This window comes from Arvicanthis niloticus, unplaced genomic scaffold, assembly GCF_011762505.2.
Source record: "Arvicanthis niloticus isolate mArvNil1 unplaced genomic scaffold, mArvNil1.pat.X pat_scaffold_461_arrow_ctg1, whole genome shotgun sequence".
NCBI lineage: Eukaryota > Metazoa > Chordata > Mammalia > Rodentia > Muridae > Arvicanthis > Arvicanthis niloticus.
Genome location: NW_023046098.1, coordinates 1 through 18,143, shown reverse-complemented (window position 1 = coordinate 18,143; position 18,143 = coordinate 1). Strand labels below are relative to the sequence as shown.

General features: G+C 43.5%; 1 protein-coding gene and 1 long non-coding RNA gene across 4 annotated transcripts in view; both read right to left on the bottom strand.

Annotated features, from left to right (window-relative positions):
• The window catches only part of LOC117702103 (NACHT, LRR and PYD domains-containing protein 1a-like), a 53,272-nt gene extending 43,886 nt beyond the window's left edge, over window positions 1-9,386 (bottom strand). For all 3 annotated transcript variants that reach the window (XM_076706373.1, XM_076706374.1, XM_076706375.1), the window contains exons 1-2: window positions 9,285-9,386; window positions 6,886-7,189 (exon numbers count right to left, since the gene is read on the bottom strand). In XM_076706373.1, coding sequence (XP_076562488.1) covers window positions 6,886-7,036 — 151 coding nt within the window. In that variant the 5' untranslated portion in view covers window positions 7,037-7,189; window positions 9,285-9,386. The remainder of the gene's footprint in view (window positions 1-6,885; window positions 7,190-9,284) is intronic.
• Window positions 9,387-13,544: 4,158 nt separating this feature from the next.
• LOC143433815 (uncharacterized) lies at window positions 13,545-17,725 on the bottom strand. The gene is made up of 3 exons (XR_013070315.1): window positions 17,082-17,725; window positions 16,375-16,672; window positions 13,545-15,205 (listed from the first exon to the last, which is right to left on the bottom strand). It is a non-coding gene; the product is annotated as an uncharacterized LOC143433815 (long non-coding RNA).
• Window positions 17,726-18,143: the final 418 nt, after the last annotated feature.

Genomic DNA, 18,143 nt, shown 5'->3' with positions numbered 1-18,143 from the left:
GCACAGTGGCAAACTGTGAGCACATTAAATGAAGAACAAACATCTGAGTTTGGTTTCCATTGCCAGGACAGAAAACAGAGATGGGATAATACACACGGATCCTGATGAGTCCCATTAGAGCTGATAGAGTAGGACATTTCTCAGTAACACTGCCAAAGTGCTACTGGTCACGAGGAAACAGAGACTCCAAACCCAAAGAAGCCTGTTACCATTGTTCTTCACAGTCTAAAAGAACTAGAGTTAGATCCTGTTGCTGAAGACCCCACATATTTTTGTTACAGGAGTTAAAGGAACCAAGTTGGAACAGTCATGTAATTTCAACTATGCCGGTAGGTTTCCTAGTTCTAGGACATGATATGAGTCCATTTGTAGAGAAAAGCCATGAATGGAATTAGTCCCTGCTTCTGAGCCTGAATGCTACAATACTGACCTGCCAGGGAAGTCATGCTCCCTAGTGCAATAGTTGCCTGAAGATTATAGGGTAACCAACTGTTCTATGATTACTATAAGGAATTTCTGATTTGATTTGAATTCCACAGGAGTTCATTCCTGGTACTATAAACGTGTTCTAAAATCCATGGTGTAGGAGTTCATGGGCTCTAAGAGAGGACCTATGTTTTGCTAAATGAACATATTGTTAAACTGACTTCTGATTATGTTTATACTCACAGATTAACCTCAACCTTGTCCAAATCAGCTTCTCCATGCAGTGTTCAGCAATTAACATAGAGACTCAAAATCAAATGTCTATTGATGGCTTGGTCCTAAGTGGGAGGTCTAAGCAAGTTTTCCAAGGCTCTGGGAACACTTCAAGTGAGTTGGCAGAAAGAATGAAATAGTGGGAGCACAGAAAGGAGTGCGGTGAGATGTGCTTTTCTGAACACTGCATGACTGTTGTAGTCTTGAACTCAATACAGATAGAGTTGTTTTTGCAAGAGGCACACAAGTGTAAGCAGACAAGATCACTCAGTATTCTGCCAGGCAGCACTAACTGGCATGAGAGGTTTAAATAAAACAACACTGAGTAGCAGACAAATCAACACCAATGATAACATCAACAAAACATAAGGGCAGAGGACATGAGAGTGGGAGGGTGTGTACTGGAGGATGTTCTGGTGGAGTTGGGATTGGATGCAATCAAGCTACAGTGTATAACGTATGAAGTTTTCAAACAAATTTATTTAGACCTGTAGAACCAGACACAGCTCTCCACTGTGGTTACTGCAAGTGGCTGCCAGTGATCCTGCTCTCCTGACTCTCCTGACTCTCCCCTACATTGGATTCCTCTGATTACACTTTATCTCATCCAGGTGGTGTGGAAACAAACAATCTACCTGAACTCTCTGTCATCGCCAAACCCCATACCTTAAGCATGCAATCCTGATAGTTCCATAGCTGCTTTAAAGGGTTCGTGACCTCTTTGTTCTTCTCTTTTGTCACTGTCCCCACTCTAGCCCACTCATATGGCACAGAGACACAATTTTTAAACTACACATTCTCTGTGTGTTTCCTGACACAGCCATTGGACAACTCTGGTCAACCCACGGCTGCATGTATCACGTCTATCCTCCAGGCTCACCCTGTGCTCAGGCTCAGTCTGGTGAGTGTCCCTGCCCCTGCCTTGAATGCACCCTCTCCAACCACCAGACACAGCCCAGGTCCTACAAGTAGGATTCCAGCCCAGGCTGGAGAGGTCCATCTGCACTCTTCTTAACTACAGATCCAGGCTGGGCAATACAACTGTATCAGTACAACTCAGTATGTCCATGTCAGACGACAACAACAACAACAACAACAACAACAACAACAACAACAACAACAGAATAAAACCCATATGTTCAGGTTTCATTGCAACAACAAGAAGAAAAGTTAAGACAACATTTGCTGTTTCCCAATCCACCAGTCCATAGAAACATTCTCCAGTGAGAATTACCAAGGTGAACCAGGATACTGAACTTGGTGGCAACCATAGCATTACATTGTTAGGGAGTTTTAGAAGTCAGAGACAAAAAGCTTAATGAACTTGAAGAGAGTAAACTCAGGGAGAATAGATGCCCGAGTTATATACAAGAGGAAAAGAATAAAATGCCAAATAAAATATCAATGATTTAAAAACTATGATTTGTAAACTGAATTCAAATGAGATATAAATATCAAAGGAAACTCAACTAAAATGAAGATCAAATTGAAAAATTCAACAACACAATTACAAAATTTAAAGAAAGCCTTATAAGTAGAATGCATCAATTAGAGGATAGAAAATAAAGCATAGGAATTAGACCATATAAGTGAAAAAAAAATAAATTGGTAAAACTCAAGAAGAACATATAGGAGATGTGGGGACACCCAGTAATGACAAATCTTCTATTGATTAGCAAAAGTGAATGGAGGGAGGGGACTCCCAGGTCAATGCACAGAACAGATCTTCAATCAAATCATAGGAATCAGGAAGGACAACTCACTCAGAAAGACACAAGAAACACACTGAATACCAAAGAGAAAGGGCCAGAAAGGCAACTTTCCATGACAGAGAGTTACAACACTAAATACACAGAGCATAGAGAGGTAACTGAATGCTACAAAAGAAAAAGAGCCATGGCATATAAGTCACATCTGATGGCAATGTCATCAGACTGGTATCAAGCCAGACAGAGGAAGCCAGAGGAATTAATGGATTTCCTAGTATTGGTGGATATGGAGCCTGCACTTTTCATTTTCTGTAACTAGGCAAGGCTTTCAGATGTGGGACTGGGAAACCAACCCACCCAGAAAACCATTGACACACAAGCTGTCCTGCCTCCAAGATGTGCTTGAGGGAGTGGCCAATCATTAAATGTTCTAACTTGAGGCCATGGCCACAAGAGGGAGCCCATGCCTACAGGACCTGGATGGCCAGGAATTGGAACTTTGATGGCCCGGAGACCTAGGGTAGAACCAGTCATGATCAAAAAGCAAGGAATGTCAATGAACTGATTTTTAATGATATTCTGCTGTACTCAGAGATTGGTGCCTAGCCCGATGACTATCAGAGAGTCTTTGTCCTGAAGCTGATGGGAGAACACACAGGGAAATATTACATGATGCTTGGGGAACCCGTCAGAAAAGGGAGAGGAAGGATGGTAGGAGTTAGAGGGGATAAGGACATAGCTCAGGGAAGACAGTCAACTAAGCAGGGCTCATAAGGGCTCATGAGGGCTCACAGAGACTGGAGGGTCAGTCATGGAGCCTGCAGAGGTCTGCACTAGGTCCTCTGCATATATGCTGTGGTTGTTTAGCTGGTGTTTTTCTGAGACTTCTAACTGTGTGTGTGAAGGGGTGTCTCTGACTCTTTTGGCTGTTCTTGAGGTCCTGTTCTTTCTACGGGGCTGCCTTGCCTAGCCTTGATATGAGGATTTATGCCTATCATTATTGCATGTTTTTATGCTGTGTTTAGTTGCTATTTCTGGAAAGCCTATAACTTTCTGAAGGGAAATGCAGGAGGAGTGGATTGGGGGTGGAGAGAATAGGGAGGTGTAGAGAGGATTGGGCCTAGTAGAGGCATAGGCTGTGGACAGAATGTATTGTATGAAAGAAGAAAAACAGAAAGAATTAGTCCAATTAATTAATAAATGTGCTTTTACAAAAATGTTTGTGACTCATGAGAGTGATGGCAAAGTTACAGTTCTTCAACTGAGAGCCTTTACCTCTCTAGGACTTGCTCCTCTTTTCCCAAGGTGGAACAATAGTGGTCTCTCTCTCAAGGCTGGTTGTGAGATTTCAGTGTGAGCATGATATAAGTGAAGCCCTGGCATGGGGCCTGGCATGAGTGGTGTTCTCAGGAAATTCCTGGTAACCCCTTGGCCACTTGAGTGATGAGGAATCCTGTGGAAATGGATTCTCCTGTTTGCCAGTTCCTTGCTCAGAAAGCCAGGCTGTGTTCCTGTCGTGGAAGACAGTATCCTTAATTCCAAGAGCCTCCTGGGAGCACTGCTGAGGCCCAACAGTGAGACTCCAGGGCAGGATATTTTAGGTGCTGTCTAGGCCTCTCCAGTTCTTGGGCTCTTGGTGTTCACTTTGTTCCTGTCTCTGTGTCACCTTAAGGAGGTCATCTCACTAGAGCAGTGAGTTTAAACTTTCAGTCAGAGGTCAACTTGTCCCTTCTTGTTTGCTGGTCCAGGGTTGGAATGAGGTTTCCAGTCCTCAGTCACACCCTCTGATGTTAAAAGATTGGGTAAGTCAGCCTGAAAACCCCTGGTGGGTTGGGTCTGGAAAGGCTTGGTGAAGGAGTGCATAGGCTCTCCCAGTGAGAAAGGATGGAGAGGAAGCATCTAGTTACCAAACTCCCACTGGGCTATAGACACTTACACTCTGAACTCTTTAATGATCCTGTGAGATGATGTCAGGGCTAGCATTGTCAATGTCACATGATCTAGAAACACCCTGCACAAATGTCCCTGGGAAGGTTTGTGAGGGATAGGTTAGGTTAACTGAGGTACGTCCACCCTGATTGACGGTGTCACCATTCCTAGTGCTTGAATCCTGCACTGAATGAAAAAGACAACTGACCCGAACAGCAGCATTTATCTGTTTTTGTTTCCCAACTAAACCCTCGTGACCAGCTGTGTCAATCATTGACTCTCTGGCCTTTGTCCCCGATGGACCATCCATGATCTGTGAGCCTTTCCTGAATAAACTGCTTCTGTCACAATAACCTGATAAGTCACTAGTACTCCTGGGTAATAACTTTAATAGATCTCACTGTGTACTCAAGCTGGCTGTAAACTACGGTTCCTCCAGCTCAAGGTGTGTTGGGAAGAATGGACTTTGAAGTAAAGATAAAAGTTGGGTGTAGGTGGGACTTTCACAGAGCAGCAACAGATGGAGGAGTCACTCTTTAGGCACTGATTGTACTCGATCACAGCCCCATGTCTGTGTCTACGTGCTAAGAGCTTGAACAAGTTAACCTCTCTCTAGACCTTGTGCACTGGAGAAAGATGGCTACATTGATCCTCAAGTAGAGGAGGAGGCCGGGGCATGGTCTGTGTAAGTGCAAAAGAATTAAGGGAACTCAGTAGAAGAAACTGGGTGAAGCTGAGGCAGGAGCATACTCTTTCCTCAGGACAATAGACAAGACCTTGGAGATTCAGGACCTCCCTGACCCTCAGGATCTTCAGTGCCCACTCAGATTCTGAGCAGAGCTCTGTATGCCAGTTGGGCTAGGCTCTCTTCTGTCCCTCATGGATTCCAGTTTTCCCACCTGTAAACGCAGCCTCAGCACTGCAGAGCCTGGAGGCTCATTTCTAGCCTGTGACTCTTAGCTCACCACCATGCTGCTGAGGCCTTCATTTGAGTTTCTTGGCCCACTTCCCAATACCGGGGGAGGCTCATGTGGGAAGAGCCACATCTGTGTGGAGTCCCACCCACAGCTCTCAGGCTAGTTAACCTTTTCTTCTGTATCCAGACTTATTAGATTTCAATCAATCTGACCTTTTAGATTTGAAAATATCTCCAATACTCATGGTCTGAGCTCGGTAGTTTCAAGGAGCTGTGCAGGGTAGGGAACTGTGTGTTGAGGGTTTCTTTGTTTTTCTTGCTTTTCCCTTACTTCCTTTCTCTCTTTCTCTCTCTCTTCCTCTCTCTCTCTCTCTCTCTCTCTCTCTCTCTTTCTTTCTTTCTTTGTGGGTCTGAGTAATGAGGAAGAATGTCCTCTGGGAAGGAGACAGTGGTTGCGTGTTGGTCAGAGAGGCAGGGGTAGGAGGCAGGGAGAACTGCTGGGGCCCTTCATGCTTGCCCTCATGGTCACATGGGCATTCACAGGTGCTGCTAGGAAACAGTTCTGCTCTGGGTCCATGAAGGTCATACACCTCTCTTGTGTCTACTCTGGTCCTCTGTGTGAATGTCTATTCCTTCCTGAGCCTAAGCTCCCCCATGTGTGTCTCTGAGCTTCTGTCCCACAGGGTGGCAAACTATAATAACAGCATCAATAGCATGGGCTTGTACTTAAAATTATTGAGCATTTGTCGAATATCAGACTGATTAATATTTGACATGGATTATCACTCAACTGCTACAGCCTAAGGAGACAGCGCTTTATCTTCCCATTTCCCAGACGGATGCATTAGGATAGGTAGAGTGTGCCTTTGCCAACTCCAATATCTGGGCTTGTAACATCTTGTCACTAATTGTTCTTTTCAAGAGCTGGCTTGACCCCTCTGCCAACCTTCTCAGAGACCTCTGCATGCCTAACTCTCCCCACTATAGCTTCAAGGTGCTTCTTCCAGGGGGATTTGAGGACCACATAGGAACCTGAGCATGCACTTCTGTAGAACAGAGTGTTCTCTTGTAGGCCACCGACCCAACTCGGCTGGTCAAGATGGCGCCGGCCTAGGCCTCTGGTATCAGCTACCAGTGCACTGCGCATGCGAAACTCAGTTTGGTGGCAGCCCCTCCCCAACGGGGCATGCTAATGAGGTATCAATAGGGTACCACGATCCTGACCAATCATCCCCTCCCGGGCGGGGTATGCAAATATGGTATGCTATAAGGCACTGCAATCTGACCAATCGCGAACCTCCACGTGCTTCCTCTCCCCACCCCCCAGGGCTGAGGGTATATAAGCAGCTCGCCCTGGGAATTCGAGGTCTCCCTCTGAAAACTAAAAGAGCGCTTCCACAATAAAGGCTGTTGAGAAGGATCCAGTTGTTCACGTCTTCCTTGCTGGACGAGTCGGGCATGACATTCTCTAGTGTTCAGTTAGGTGTTTCTGATAGCCTTCCTGGTCCAGCCTCTCCTGGGCCTGTGAACTCTTTTGACATGAGGCTAGCCTGCCCATTGAAACCTTGGCAGGAGGACTCAGTGGTTATGAAGGGGTCACAGAGTATGGGTTGGGGTTCTTGGTGTACTTACCTAGCAAAGAGTCCCTCCTTGGTTTGGGTCTGCGATTCATCCACTTCAGCAGATCATAATGGTCTGTAATGGGGTTGGTGTATATGTCCTCTTCATCTTTACACCAAGCTATCTTTTTGTCACTTTTCTGCTTGGACTGAGATTTTCCCATGGTGATAGAGCTCTTGGATACGGTTTCTCTGAGCAGTTGTGCTCTTATTGCTTCAAGACTCTCTTCTGTTGTTCCAAGCAAGAGTCCAGTTGCTTTTTGTCTCGGCCAGAAGTTTCTTTCTGGAAATGGGTATTCAATATTGATAGAGGAGACCTGGTAATAAAAGAAAGCAGACAAACCTCTACAAGGTCAGATGGGCCTTTGATCAGAACAATTGAAAGACACAACAAGTCTCTCTTGGGAGTGGGGACTGTGTGTCCAGGTGCAGGAGATTGGGCTTTGTAGGGCAGAAGAGGGAGCTCTGGGACAGGAGTGTTTAATCGTGAACATGTTCTTTAACATTTCACAGCTGAATGATGCTGGTGCCTGTTCTAGGTACTGTGTTGACTTTCCTGAAGGCAGGTGTGCTAAACATTATACTGTGTTGGGGGTTTCTTAGCTTGTCTAAGGTTCTTCTTTTAGATCATTAAGGTTATTTATCTCACCTTAAGGACACATGAAAAGAATCAGGGGTATTTTCTCTTACTGATTGTTTCCTGTGTGAGGATGATGATGGAGGTGGGCCTCGGTCCTGTACCTAGGGGCCAAGGGGTGTGTATGTTGTGGGTGGACTTCATGTGCTGCAAAGAGATTTTTAACTTGATCTGCTCTACTGGATAAGTCATGTGACTGCTGCCATTTCCTTCTGGAGAAACCTTTGAAACAGACATTACACAGGAGGCTGTGAAGTGTACAATGAGATGGAGGATAGGGGACCCAGTAGGCCCTAGGCAGGGCAGCCATTGTCCTAATGTGGACTGAGTAATAACAGTGAGTGGATCCAGGAGGACCTTGTGCATAACTTTTAAAGGACAGGATAATAATGATGTATGAGGATAAGGAGAAATGGAGAAATCAAGGGCAGGAGCAGAGTCAGAGGGAACCAAAAGCCCATCCTTAGGAAGACATTATTCACTAGATTTTTTTGGGGGGGGTCTGGTCCTTCACTAAATCTTTGGGTGCTGTTCACCCCTTGGGTTTGTTGGGTTTGTTGGGTTTGTGGGTGCATAGCAGTATTGTTCCTGAAGTAAGGCACTAGCCCCACAGTAGCAGTGTGCAGGAGATCTAGCTCTCTTTAACCTTGGAGAACCACAGCAGGGAAGACTGGCTCAGCCTAGGCAGAGAAATCGATGGAGACAGAGGAGTGGGAAGGTGGGCATCTAGAGAGTGGGGAAGTGTAGATGTAAGAAGATGGAGGGATGCAGGTCAGAGCGTGATGGTTGGGAGGACAGAGGATGTGAATGAAGGGATGAGGGGTTGGGGGTTCTGGGGTACCAAGGACAGGATGATAGGAGGATAGAAACACAGGGATGGAGGATGCATCAGGGACCATGCAGGACATTCGCTATCCCATGTCCTCATCTTCTTCTTTTCTAATGTCCCACTCTAAGGAGATCATTACTTCAGCCATTACTGTGACCCAGTGTATGGTAGGAAGATACAGGACAGAGGTGGAGTAAAGGCTCAGTCTAAGTTCAGACTAGCTGGTTTGATAGAATCTTTAGAAGTCTTCTGTCCATGGGTACCACACACAGGTGGAACAATACTGAGCCAACTAACAATTTGATGGAAGGCACATTACCCAGAGAAAGCCAAAGGGTCACATGTATAAAGGGGACAGACCAACACAAGACTTCTTAGAGGCCCTGATGGAAAGACAAAAGGAACATTAGTTTTTTGTCCTTGTCCAGGAGTGGACTTGGGAAGGCTGGGCTAACACTGGAGCCTGTGCCTCAGAGGAGTCATGATAATATCTGGGGATTCACTCATCCCTGTGTGTGCTGTGGTTATCAGTCCTAAGGCAACTGTGTTGAGGTGTCCTGTGCTTTCTTCACTAACTTTGTCTAACTTAGCCCTCTGCAGATCTTGGCTCTCCCACACCACCCCCTGTAAATAGCATATATGATACTTAATATATATCTCATCTCTGAATACCCCATCATCCAGAACATGTATTCCTGCAGATTCAGGGCAGACAGGAGGGTGCAGGATAGGCTATGACAGGAGCAGGCACATGAACCAGACAGGTGAATGCAGTGATCTAGCATCAGAGCTGACCTGCAGACTCTCCAAGCAGAGGCTGGGGCCCTGGGCCCTGGTTTTCAGGACGAGGTCCCCATGTCTGTCACAGTATGTTTTAGTCGAATGAGGCCTGCCCTTATCCTCCCACAACTAAGTGTTTTGGTGGAATCTGGGTCCCACTACTCACCCTGCTTCTCTATGAGGCCCACTGTTGTGTGTGTCCATGAATAAGGGTCCTCAGCTAGGAAAGTGTTCTGCAAAAGTGAAAGAGACTTTGTCCCATTTTCAGGAAGGCAGGCATCAGAGAGCCTCAGATGTACTTCCTCTAAACACTGGGAGTGGAAGTTAAACATTATTCAGATTGTTTCCTGATAAATCTCTGCAGATGCCTGTGCTGGAGGAGTCAGGCTGAGAGCTTCTTCCGGGTTTGCAGAAGCTCTGCCTGCCTGACCACAGGACTCATGTTTGAACTCAGTTCCCTCTTCCATTAATGTGGAATCCCAGGTTTGTCAACAGGTCCCAGGTCAGCAATAGCTCCCGGATCCCCTCAGGTTTGTGCTCTGAATATCTTTGCTTCCTCTTCTTCCCTGTAGCCTGCCCAGTCACAGGCTGTTCATTTCAGTAATGCCTCTTAGGCCACAAACCCTGTCAATGTTTTGTTTTTGACTCCTGAAGTCTCCTAAATGTCACATTCAGGTTTTGATTCTTATCAAAACTGTATTCTTTCTCTGTAGGTGTGTGGTGTGTGTGCATGTTCATGTGCAAGTGGACTCACATGCATGCACATGTGTGTGACCTGAAAGCTTAGGGATTTGGGTAGTCTAGCTAGCCAGCTAACCCAGAACACTTCCTGTTTCACCTTTCTGACACCTGGGATTACAAACCTGTAACCATGCCCAGCAGTCATTTGTGAGGATGCTGGGGATCAGAGCACAAGTCCTCAAGCTTGCATAGTCAGTGCTTTATCCACTGAGCCATCTCCCCAGCTTCCAGCACCATCTTATCCACACTTCTGTTATCTGACTCACTGTGCAAGGAGTGTGCTGGTCCAGCCAATCTCCTGGATCTCTCCCCAGCATCCTACCTCTCTCTGCTGGTACTTTTGTCCATTCTCAGTCTTGAAGCCAGAGTCACACATCTAATAGTGAATTAGTTTAAATATCTTCCCCACTTATATCTTTCAGTCCTTCCTGTCTTGCTCTAAGTGACAAACAGGTTCCTTCTAGTTTTCCACAGGGTTCTACATGACCTGCTTATTCCCACCCTGCCCAGTTTCTGGTAATAAATCCTACTTCAAGCTTCTCACTTCCTCTGCCATGGGTTTGCTGCTCTACCTTCCTATTCCTTGAACACACCAGGAACGTGGTCACCTCAGGACCTTCACACTGGCTTCACCACTGTCTTGGAATGATTTCTCACTTGTCAGAAGTTTGTTACCTGCCTTCTGCCGCCCTTCCAGCGTTACCCTCCTTTACTCTCCTGCTGACTCTTGTTACCACCCAACACCACAAACTCGTTTGCTTTCTGTCATGTTGTCCTGCAACGAGAATGGAAGTTCTTGGCTAACAGCACTTGGCCTTTTGTAGTGATTGTTAAGGCCTGTATGTTTTAAGCTAGCTATATTTTTTCTATGTTCAGAACAGCTTTATTTATAATAGCCAGAAACTGAAATTGACCCAGATGTCTCAACCGAGAAAGGGCCAAGGTTTTCTCCCCCCCCCAAGGAAATCAGTGTTTTTATCTATTTATTTTTTAATGTTCTTTTTAAAATTGGATATCTTATTTACATTTCAGATGCCATCCCCTTTCCCCATTCCCCCTCCAGAAAACCCCTATCCCATGCCCCCCTTTTCTTTTTTGCTTTTATACACTTTTAAAAAATGTTAATCAAAGGCTTTATAAGTTTGGTAATGCTCAATCAGAAGTGTAACCCAATACCCAGCCTAGATTTATCAACTATCTTTGACTGGTGGAGACACGTGAACATCTGCCTCCATATCCCCCCTCTCTTTCTCTGTCTTTCTCTCTCTCATCACCTAGCTTCTCCTCTTCTTCTTCTCCTCCCCTCCTTACTCCTTCTCTTCCTCTCGGTACCCCTCTCACCTCAGCTCCTCCTACATATCACCCTTCCTGTTAAAATAAAACATTTCTCTCAAAATACAATTAGAGCATAATTATGCCAATTTGTACCAGTGAGGTACAAGATAGTCCTAATACCCAGTCCATCATTTTGTTGACTAACCAGAACCTGTGTCATCTCTCCTAACTAAAACACTTAGTTCTGGACCTGGCTTTTTTCTTGGCTTTAGAATGAATGTCAGCTGAAAACTATCCACTCAAATCTTTCTCTCAAGGTAAATAGCCAGGATTGGCTATGAGACTATAAGTGTTCAACCCTGTCAGAAATCCAGAATGACTTGAGTTAACTAAAATTATGGGAAGCACAAAGCATAGCTTCTAAAACTTAGCCAATTTATAGGTACTGCTGAACGCCTGGACGCTCCCTATACTACAAAACGTTGGAGCATCTGATATACAGCCTTCTGGCCCAAGATCATCTGACAGACCAGTGATGCAGAATTATTAAGGGCTGATTACTCTGTCTAGGCAGATATAATCAGTCCACTATTCTGCAAGTGTGTCCTTTTCTGGACAGTAATTTGTCTGTAGATGGAAAGAGGCAATTCTTGCCTGGTAGCTGTCTCACCACAACTGGAGTAACTCCAAAGATGCTCAATTTCTTCTTAGAATCCAAGACAGGATAAGCTAGCTATATTTGATAAGCTATTCAAGAAAACACTAAAATAATTTTAATTCTGTAATTATAGGATGTAAACACTGCCAGGAAAGGTGATTAATTTACCATAAAACATCATGATTTGATTTATAATCTTAGTCTGTTTTGAGGTTTGGTTCCAAAAGTCTGAAAATCTCACACATGCTCCATGGACTTTATACAATCATTTCCAATTTCTTTTCGACTGTTTAGACTTGAGAATAAAATAGAAACAATAAATACATGTAAAGATCATGGATTTAAATAATCTAATAATATGTTTTAAGTAAGATTTGATAATATACATTTTTATATTTAGTTTGTATCTGTATGTAGTGTGTACTTTCATTTTCAATCGCTCAAATATTTGTTGATCAACTGTTGTTTGACTTTTCTGGGGAGACGTAAAACTAGAATCTGCCCTTAACTTCTGACACAGCACGAAAATGACTCATTAAGCTCATCTTAAAGAATAGAAATAAATTTATTAGAGATAACTCATGGAACAATGAAAGACCACAGGCATTTGCAGGAATGCCTTTTTCTTGAATTGACCCCACCTGTTGTTCTCTCACCAAACTGTCCTTTGGCTCTTTGTGCCCCTGATTGATGTAAACCTCGGTTCATAGCGCCACCTAGTGTGACAGCAGCAGAAGTGACTCCAGGCTCACTCTGCTAGTTAATGGTTTTATGTGATGTCTGTTCTCCTTAACAGGGGTTCTGCTGGTTTGGGCACTGTCCATCTTGAGAAGCACAGACTGTTTCACTGCAGTCTGGCTTGTGGCACAGCCAAATGAAGGCTAAAAAAGGGAGGTGACAAGGATTCAGAGGTCTTGTCTCTTTCAGCAGTTTATACATTGCCCAAAACCAATCACGAGGGTCACATCTTGAAGGGAAGCACTGCTCACTGGTTAAAGTAAACCAGACTCTCAGTGTGACCAAGTTGGCCAATACCACCATGAATCCATTGCAACTCCCACCACTAGAGCTTCTGGACAAGTGTATAGGATTGAGAATGACACAATGATGAAGAGTGATAAAGACATGTTTGGGTTGGATAGTTGTTTGCACATGTTTAATCTCAGCACGCAGGCGTCAGAGGCAAGTTATCTCTTTGAGTTCGAGTCCATCCTGGTATACAGAGTGAGTTCCAGGACAGCCAGGACTACACATTAAAACCTTGTTTCAAAAAGGCTGGAAAAAGAAAAAATTAAAAAAAATTGATGGGAGTTTTCTAGGATTATTTGTTGTCTGTATGGTTTTAGAAAAAGTCACAGTTTTTACCAAGAAATTACAACAGAGGAAGGATACACAATTATATCAGATTTTACTAAATGGAAATAATGTAATAATACTAGTCCCTGAAGAAGAAGGGAATAAAATCTCCCTGGATTTACCAGATGAAGAATCTAGTGAGATTCTGGCTTTTTAAAAGTATTTAATGTTTAGATTATATAAAACAAAGTTTCCATTAAAGTGAAATACTTTGAAAATATACACCCATTTTAATGGCAATCATGATCATTTAAGAATAAGAAGAGAAGTAAAATTTTATTTTTAGATTAAAAATTTATTTATTTACTTTACATCCTGATTGTATTTTCCCTCCTTCCTCTCCTCCCAGTCTCACCCTTACAAATCCCTCCCGCAACCTCCTCCATTTCTCCTCAGTATAGGGGAAGTCCCCCTTGAATTCCACCCCATTCTGGGACACCCACTTGCAATAGGCCTAAGCCCATTCTTTTCACTGAGGCCCAACCATGCAGTTCAGTTAGGGGAAAGGGATCCAAAGGTAGTCAACAGAGACAGAGACAGAGTCCTCTCCAATTGTTAGTGGACCCACATGAATACCAAACTGTACATCTGCTACATGTATGGGACCAAGGTCCAGACAATGCATGGTCTTTGGTTGGTCGTTCCATCTCATCTCTCTGAGACCCCATGGTCCCAGGTTAGTTGACTCTGTAAGTGTTCTTGTAGTGTCCTTGCCTCCTCCAGCTTGCTCAGTTCTATCTCTCACTTTTCTGCAAGCCTCCCAAGCACTACCTGATGTTGTCTGTGGGTCTCTGTATCTGTTTTCATCCACTGCTAGTTGAAGCCTTTTAGGAAAAGTGATGTTAGGCTCCTATCCGCAAGGATAGCAAAGTATCATTAATAGTGTCAGAGACTGGCTTTCTTATATGGGTTGTGTCTCAAGTTGGGTCAGTCACTGGTTGGATATTCCTTCAACCTCTGCTCCATCTTTATCCCTGGATTAAAAATAAATAGACATAGACTAAAAAAATAAGTATTTTTTAAATAGCAAAACACTGGACGTGTAAAGAGCCAAAGTGTTTGGTTTTTAATTTTATTTTTCTTGAAGACACCAAATGTTTCAACATACTAGGATTTAAGGATGGACCAGGCTGGTAAACACTGCTATGTACACCCCAGGCCACTCCACCACGCTCCAGCCAAGAAGCAGGACCATTCTGCTTTCTGTTGTGACTATTGGTATCAGGTCACACAGGTAAACACATTATATGGACTGCTAAGCCACACTGTTAACTTGACACAAAACAGTCTTTATGAATGGGTATTTAAAGTTCAAAACAACAATAGCAACGACAAACACAAAAACAAAACAAAAGCAAACACACAAACCTTTTATCCGGCAGACTGCCACCGAAGCCGATAGCTCTCACTTAACATCTCTGTCAGTTTCCCTTTATGTACAACATTTAAAAATGAACCCTTAGCCATCCTAAGTTTAATTTTAAGATGTTAACTGTTATAATTCTGTTTAATTATCATTAACACAAAATGTAAACATGTCAATACATTTCTTTTATTATAAAAAGTGTATTTCTTTCAAGTTATTGGTTTATGTAAGATGAGTTTGTACTTTAAAAGTCTCCATTTATAAATACTTACTCTCCCTTTGGAATTATTAAAGGGCCTGACACTTTCTGCAGTTGCAGGTGTCTCTTGCTGGCACCACATCATTGTTTGTATTAAAGGGACACTAGCTGTGCAGGCTGCAGATCACATCCTTAGACAGAGACCACAGAAAGACTAATAATATTTCTTGGAAGAAAAGTTAATACTAAGATATTCTATTCACTAAAACTGTTCTCTTTGCAAATTGCCATTTCTCACTGAAGCAACCAGTTGTGACCACTCTCCGGGCGACTTGTCCTCTGGAGGAGCCAACTTGAGAACCTTGGTTATGGAGGCTGTTCCAGTGCAGATTTGCTGTTGGCCACAGAGTGTCTATTCTGTCAGGGCTTTTGTCTCTGCCCATCCTATCCAAATCCATATGGAGACATGGGTCAGACAGAGCACTTGATGACCTTGCATTGCAGTGAGAAGACAGAGAAAGTGATGGGAACTCATTTTAATACATCAATAATTCATGAAATCAAATATATTTCCTTTTAATAAGTTTTAAGATGCTCACTGTATAAAATATATATTAACTGTTGATATTTTAGCATTTTTACTTACTTACAGATAAGCTCAGTGTGTCCTGTCCATCACACACATTTAAGAACCCTGACAGCACAGTGTGTCCTATTTATCATAAACTTTTAAGAACCTTGGTTTTATGTGTCATTGATTTATTGGTTTAGTTTAAGTCATTTCTAAATTCCTGATGGAGTCAGTATCACAGAAAGGAAGCTCAAAACTTGGAAATATCCAATAAAATGCTGGAGGATTCTGAGTAAGATGTCTTGGCTGAAACTGCCAGTCTGTGATCTAGTAAGGGCAGGAGTTAGAATGAGAAACTACTGTATTCCAAATAAGAAGGAGAAGCAGGGCACAGAGATCCACACAGCAGAGCTAGCACACCTTCAGTGTAAAGAGGAAAGATGGATGACACTGAGAAGCTGACTAACTGCTCTGTTTATGGGCCTTGCAGCAAGGGATGCAGAGCATGATCCAGAGGGAAAGCCTTGTCGCCTTGACTCACACCTCCATATGGGATGATGTAACCAAATGTGAGACTTGCAAATTCATCACAAGAACCAAAGGTCTGTGCATATGCAACTGCCCAAGATTAATTCACAGTGTGCACTGAATCTGAGGCGTTTTGCATGTTGTATCATGTGACTTCCCTACATCTTTGACCAGACAACATGAGTTTTAAAGGCCTCCTCCTTTCTTATTCATAAGACATTGACTTTTCAGGGAAAACTATCATCTCTTTGTTTTTATTCTCAGGATCCCTATCCTGCTTGTATCATGGTGGGTCAGGTTAGCTTGAGGCTGTCCACTCTGACCATCAAAGGAGGCTGGAAAAGGCCTGAATAGACTTACTAGCCTCACCGGGTGTCTTCTGAGATGCTCAACTCACATGATCATCTAGCTGGGGAAACCTAGGGGGAACATTTGGATCCCCAAGAGTTATCCTGAAAACAGTGCTATCAGAAAGGAAACTCACATGGCAACTGGTTACAGATGGAGAAAACTAAGGACCAAAGAAGTCCAGGTGGATCAGGACTCTAAGGAGAGTGCTCACCGATGTCAGGATCCCAAAGAGACCCTGCCTGACTTCTCCAGGAGGTCCATGACTAAGTGAGGATGGGTCTCCTTCAGAGCTTGGTAGAATTGGTCTTTGCAGGCTTGACTCCAGGATCGGCTGAAGCTGAAGAGCTTCCTCATCTTGTCTTGGTTTGTGGTCTCAGCCCGCACTGCCTCATATGATTCTTCACTCAGCACCAGATTATGCAGCCTGTCCAGTAGAGGGTCCACTGATGTCACTCGGGCCACCAGCTGCTCCCGATGCTGGTCCATGAAGTGTATCAAGGAAGGAGCATCTAAGGGTAAAGATGAGAAAAGGCACTGAGCAAGGAAATGCTCCTTGGCATCTTTGACTGGCTGCCCACTTCTTGCTCTTTTCCTGTAACTGTTCATTTCTTCTGTACCCCTGGCTCCCTTCTTTCTCTGTAAGGCCAATAGAAAAATAGCATTATGTTGTTGAGACAAGGTATCAGAGAGACATGCTGCATAACCAGGAGGAGGGGTTCTTGGTGTGGTATTCAGTTTGGAAGTGAGTAGAGCCATTGTCACCAGGAAAAAATGCAAGGTTTGTAAGAGGAACTCTACCCTTGGTATGAGCCTCTCCTACATTCTCAAAGTGAGTTTTTTTATTACCCTCTACTCTTCTCTCAAGGTTTCTTCAGCAGAATACTATTGACTTCTCTAGACTCTAGAGTTTTTACTAACCTTTACAGGCTTGTGCATTCATGGGCAGAGCAGGTCTGAGGTCTCCTGGAAGAAAGGAGAGATGAAACATCTGTAATGATGTCAATACCAACACTCAGGGCATTCTGTGAATCCCTTACACATGCCTGGGATTTTAAGAATAAACTACAGATATTCTGATATAATCTGGAAGGTGAACAGTTCTTCAGTTATTCAGGGCATCTTAGGCCTAGTCTATCACTCTAGAGAGAATAGACCTGGGAATGAGCCATAGACACTTCTACCACATAATCTTAGACTCAATTTTATCCTTGACTGAATTCCTTGTAGATAACAATCACGTCCTTTTCAAGATGGCTTAAATCATTTTGGTAAGAAAAAGATCTTTTTGTCCTTGTTTGATTTTGTATACTTACAAATGACAAACTTGTGTTCTGGATTTGGTGGTAGAATTCAGGTGAAGCAAGACTGAGCACAGGGGAATAGTGAATGAATTTCATCCACAAGTGAAGGAGATTAATAAACTGCAGCTCATGAAGACACCTCAAGGGTTTGAGAGGTCCCTACATCCACTGTGCTCTAACAGTTTAGGGAAGTCAGCCCAAGGACTTAGTTTGTAGTGCTGGGAAGTTCTGGTTCCATTTGTATGAAGGAAAGATGATATGGGTTAAAATCCATGCTATGTTGATCATCTTGGTGCATTCTGAGCTCTCTATAAACTGGAGCATCTAATGAAGAAAATGGCAGAGTGACCATGAATCAAAAACCAAGATGTAAGTCTGGGGATACAAGTGGGCAATGGTTATAATCCTCCAATACCTGAATATGCTCCCATATGGAAAGGAATAGATCTTAGTGAGTTTCAAAAGAGAGAATTAAGAAAAATTATATGGATGCTCAGTATGGTGGCACACATCTTTAATCTCAGCACTTGGAGTTGAGGCAAGCAGATCTCTGTGAGATCAAGGCCGGGGTTACTACATAGAGAAACATGCCTGGAATTACTCACTTATGCCAGAAGGATGCAATACATCTGTATATGAAACTCTAAACTCTTTAAACCAGAAAACTAGAAGTGGGACT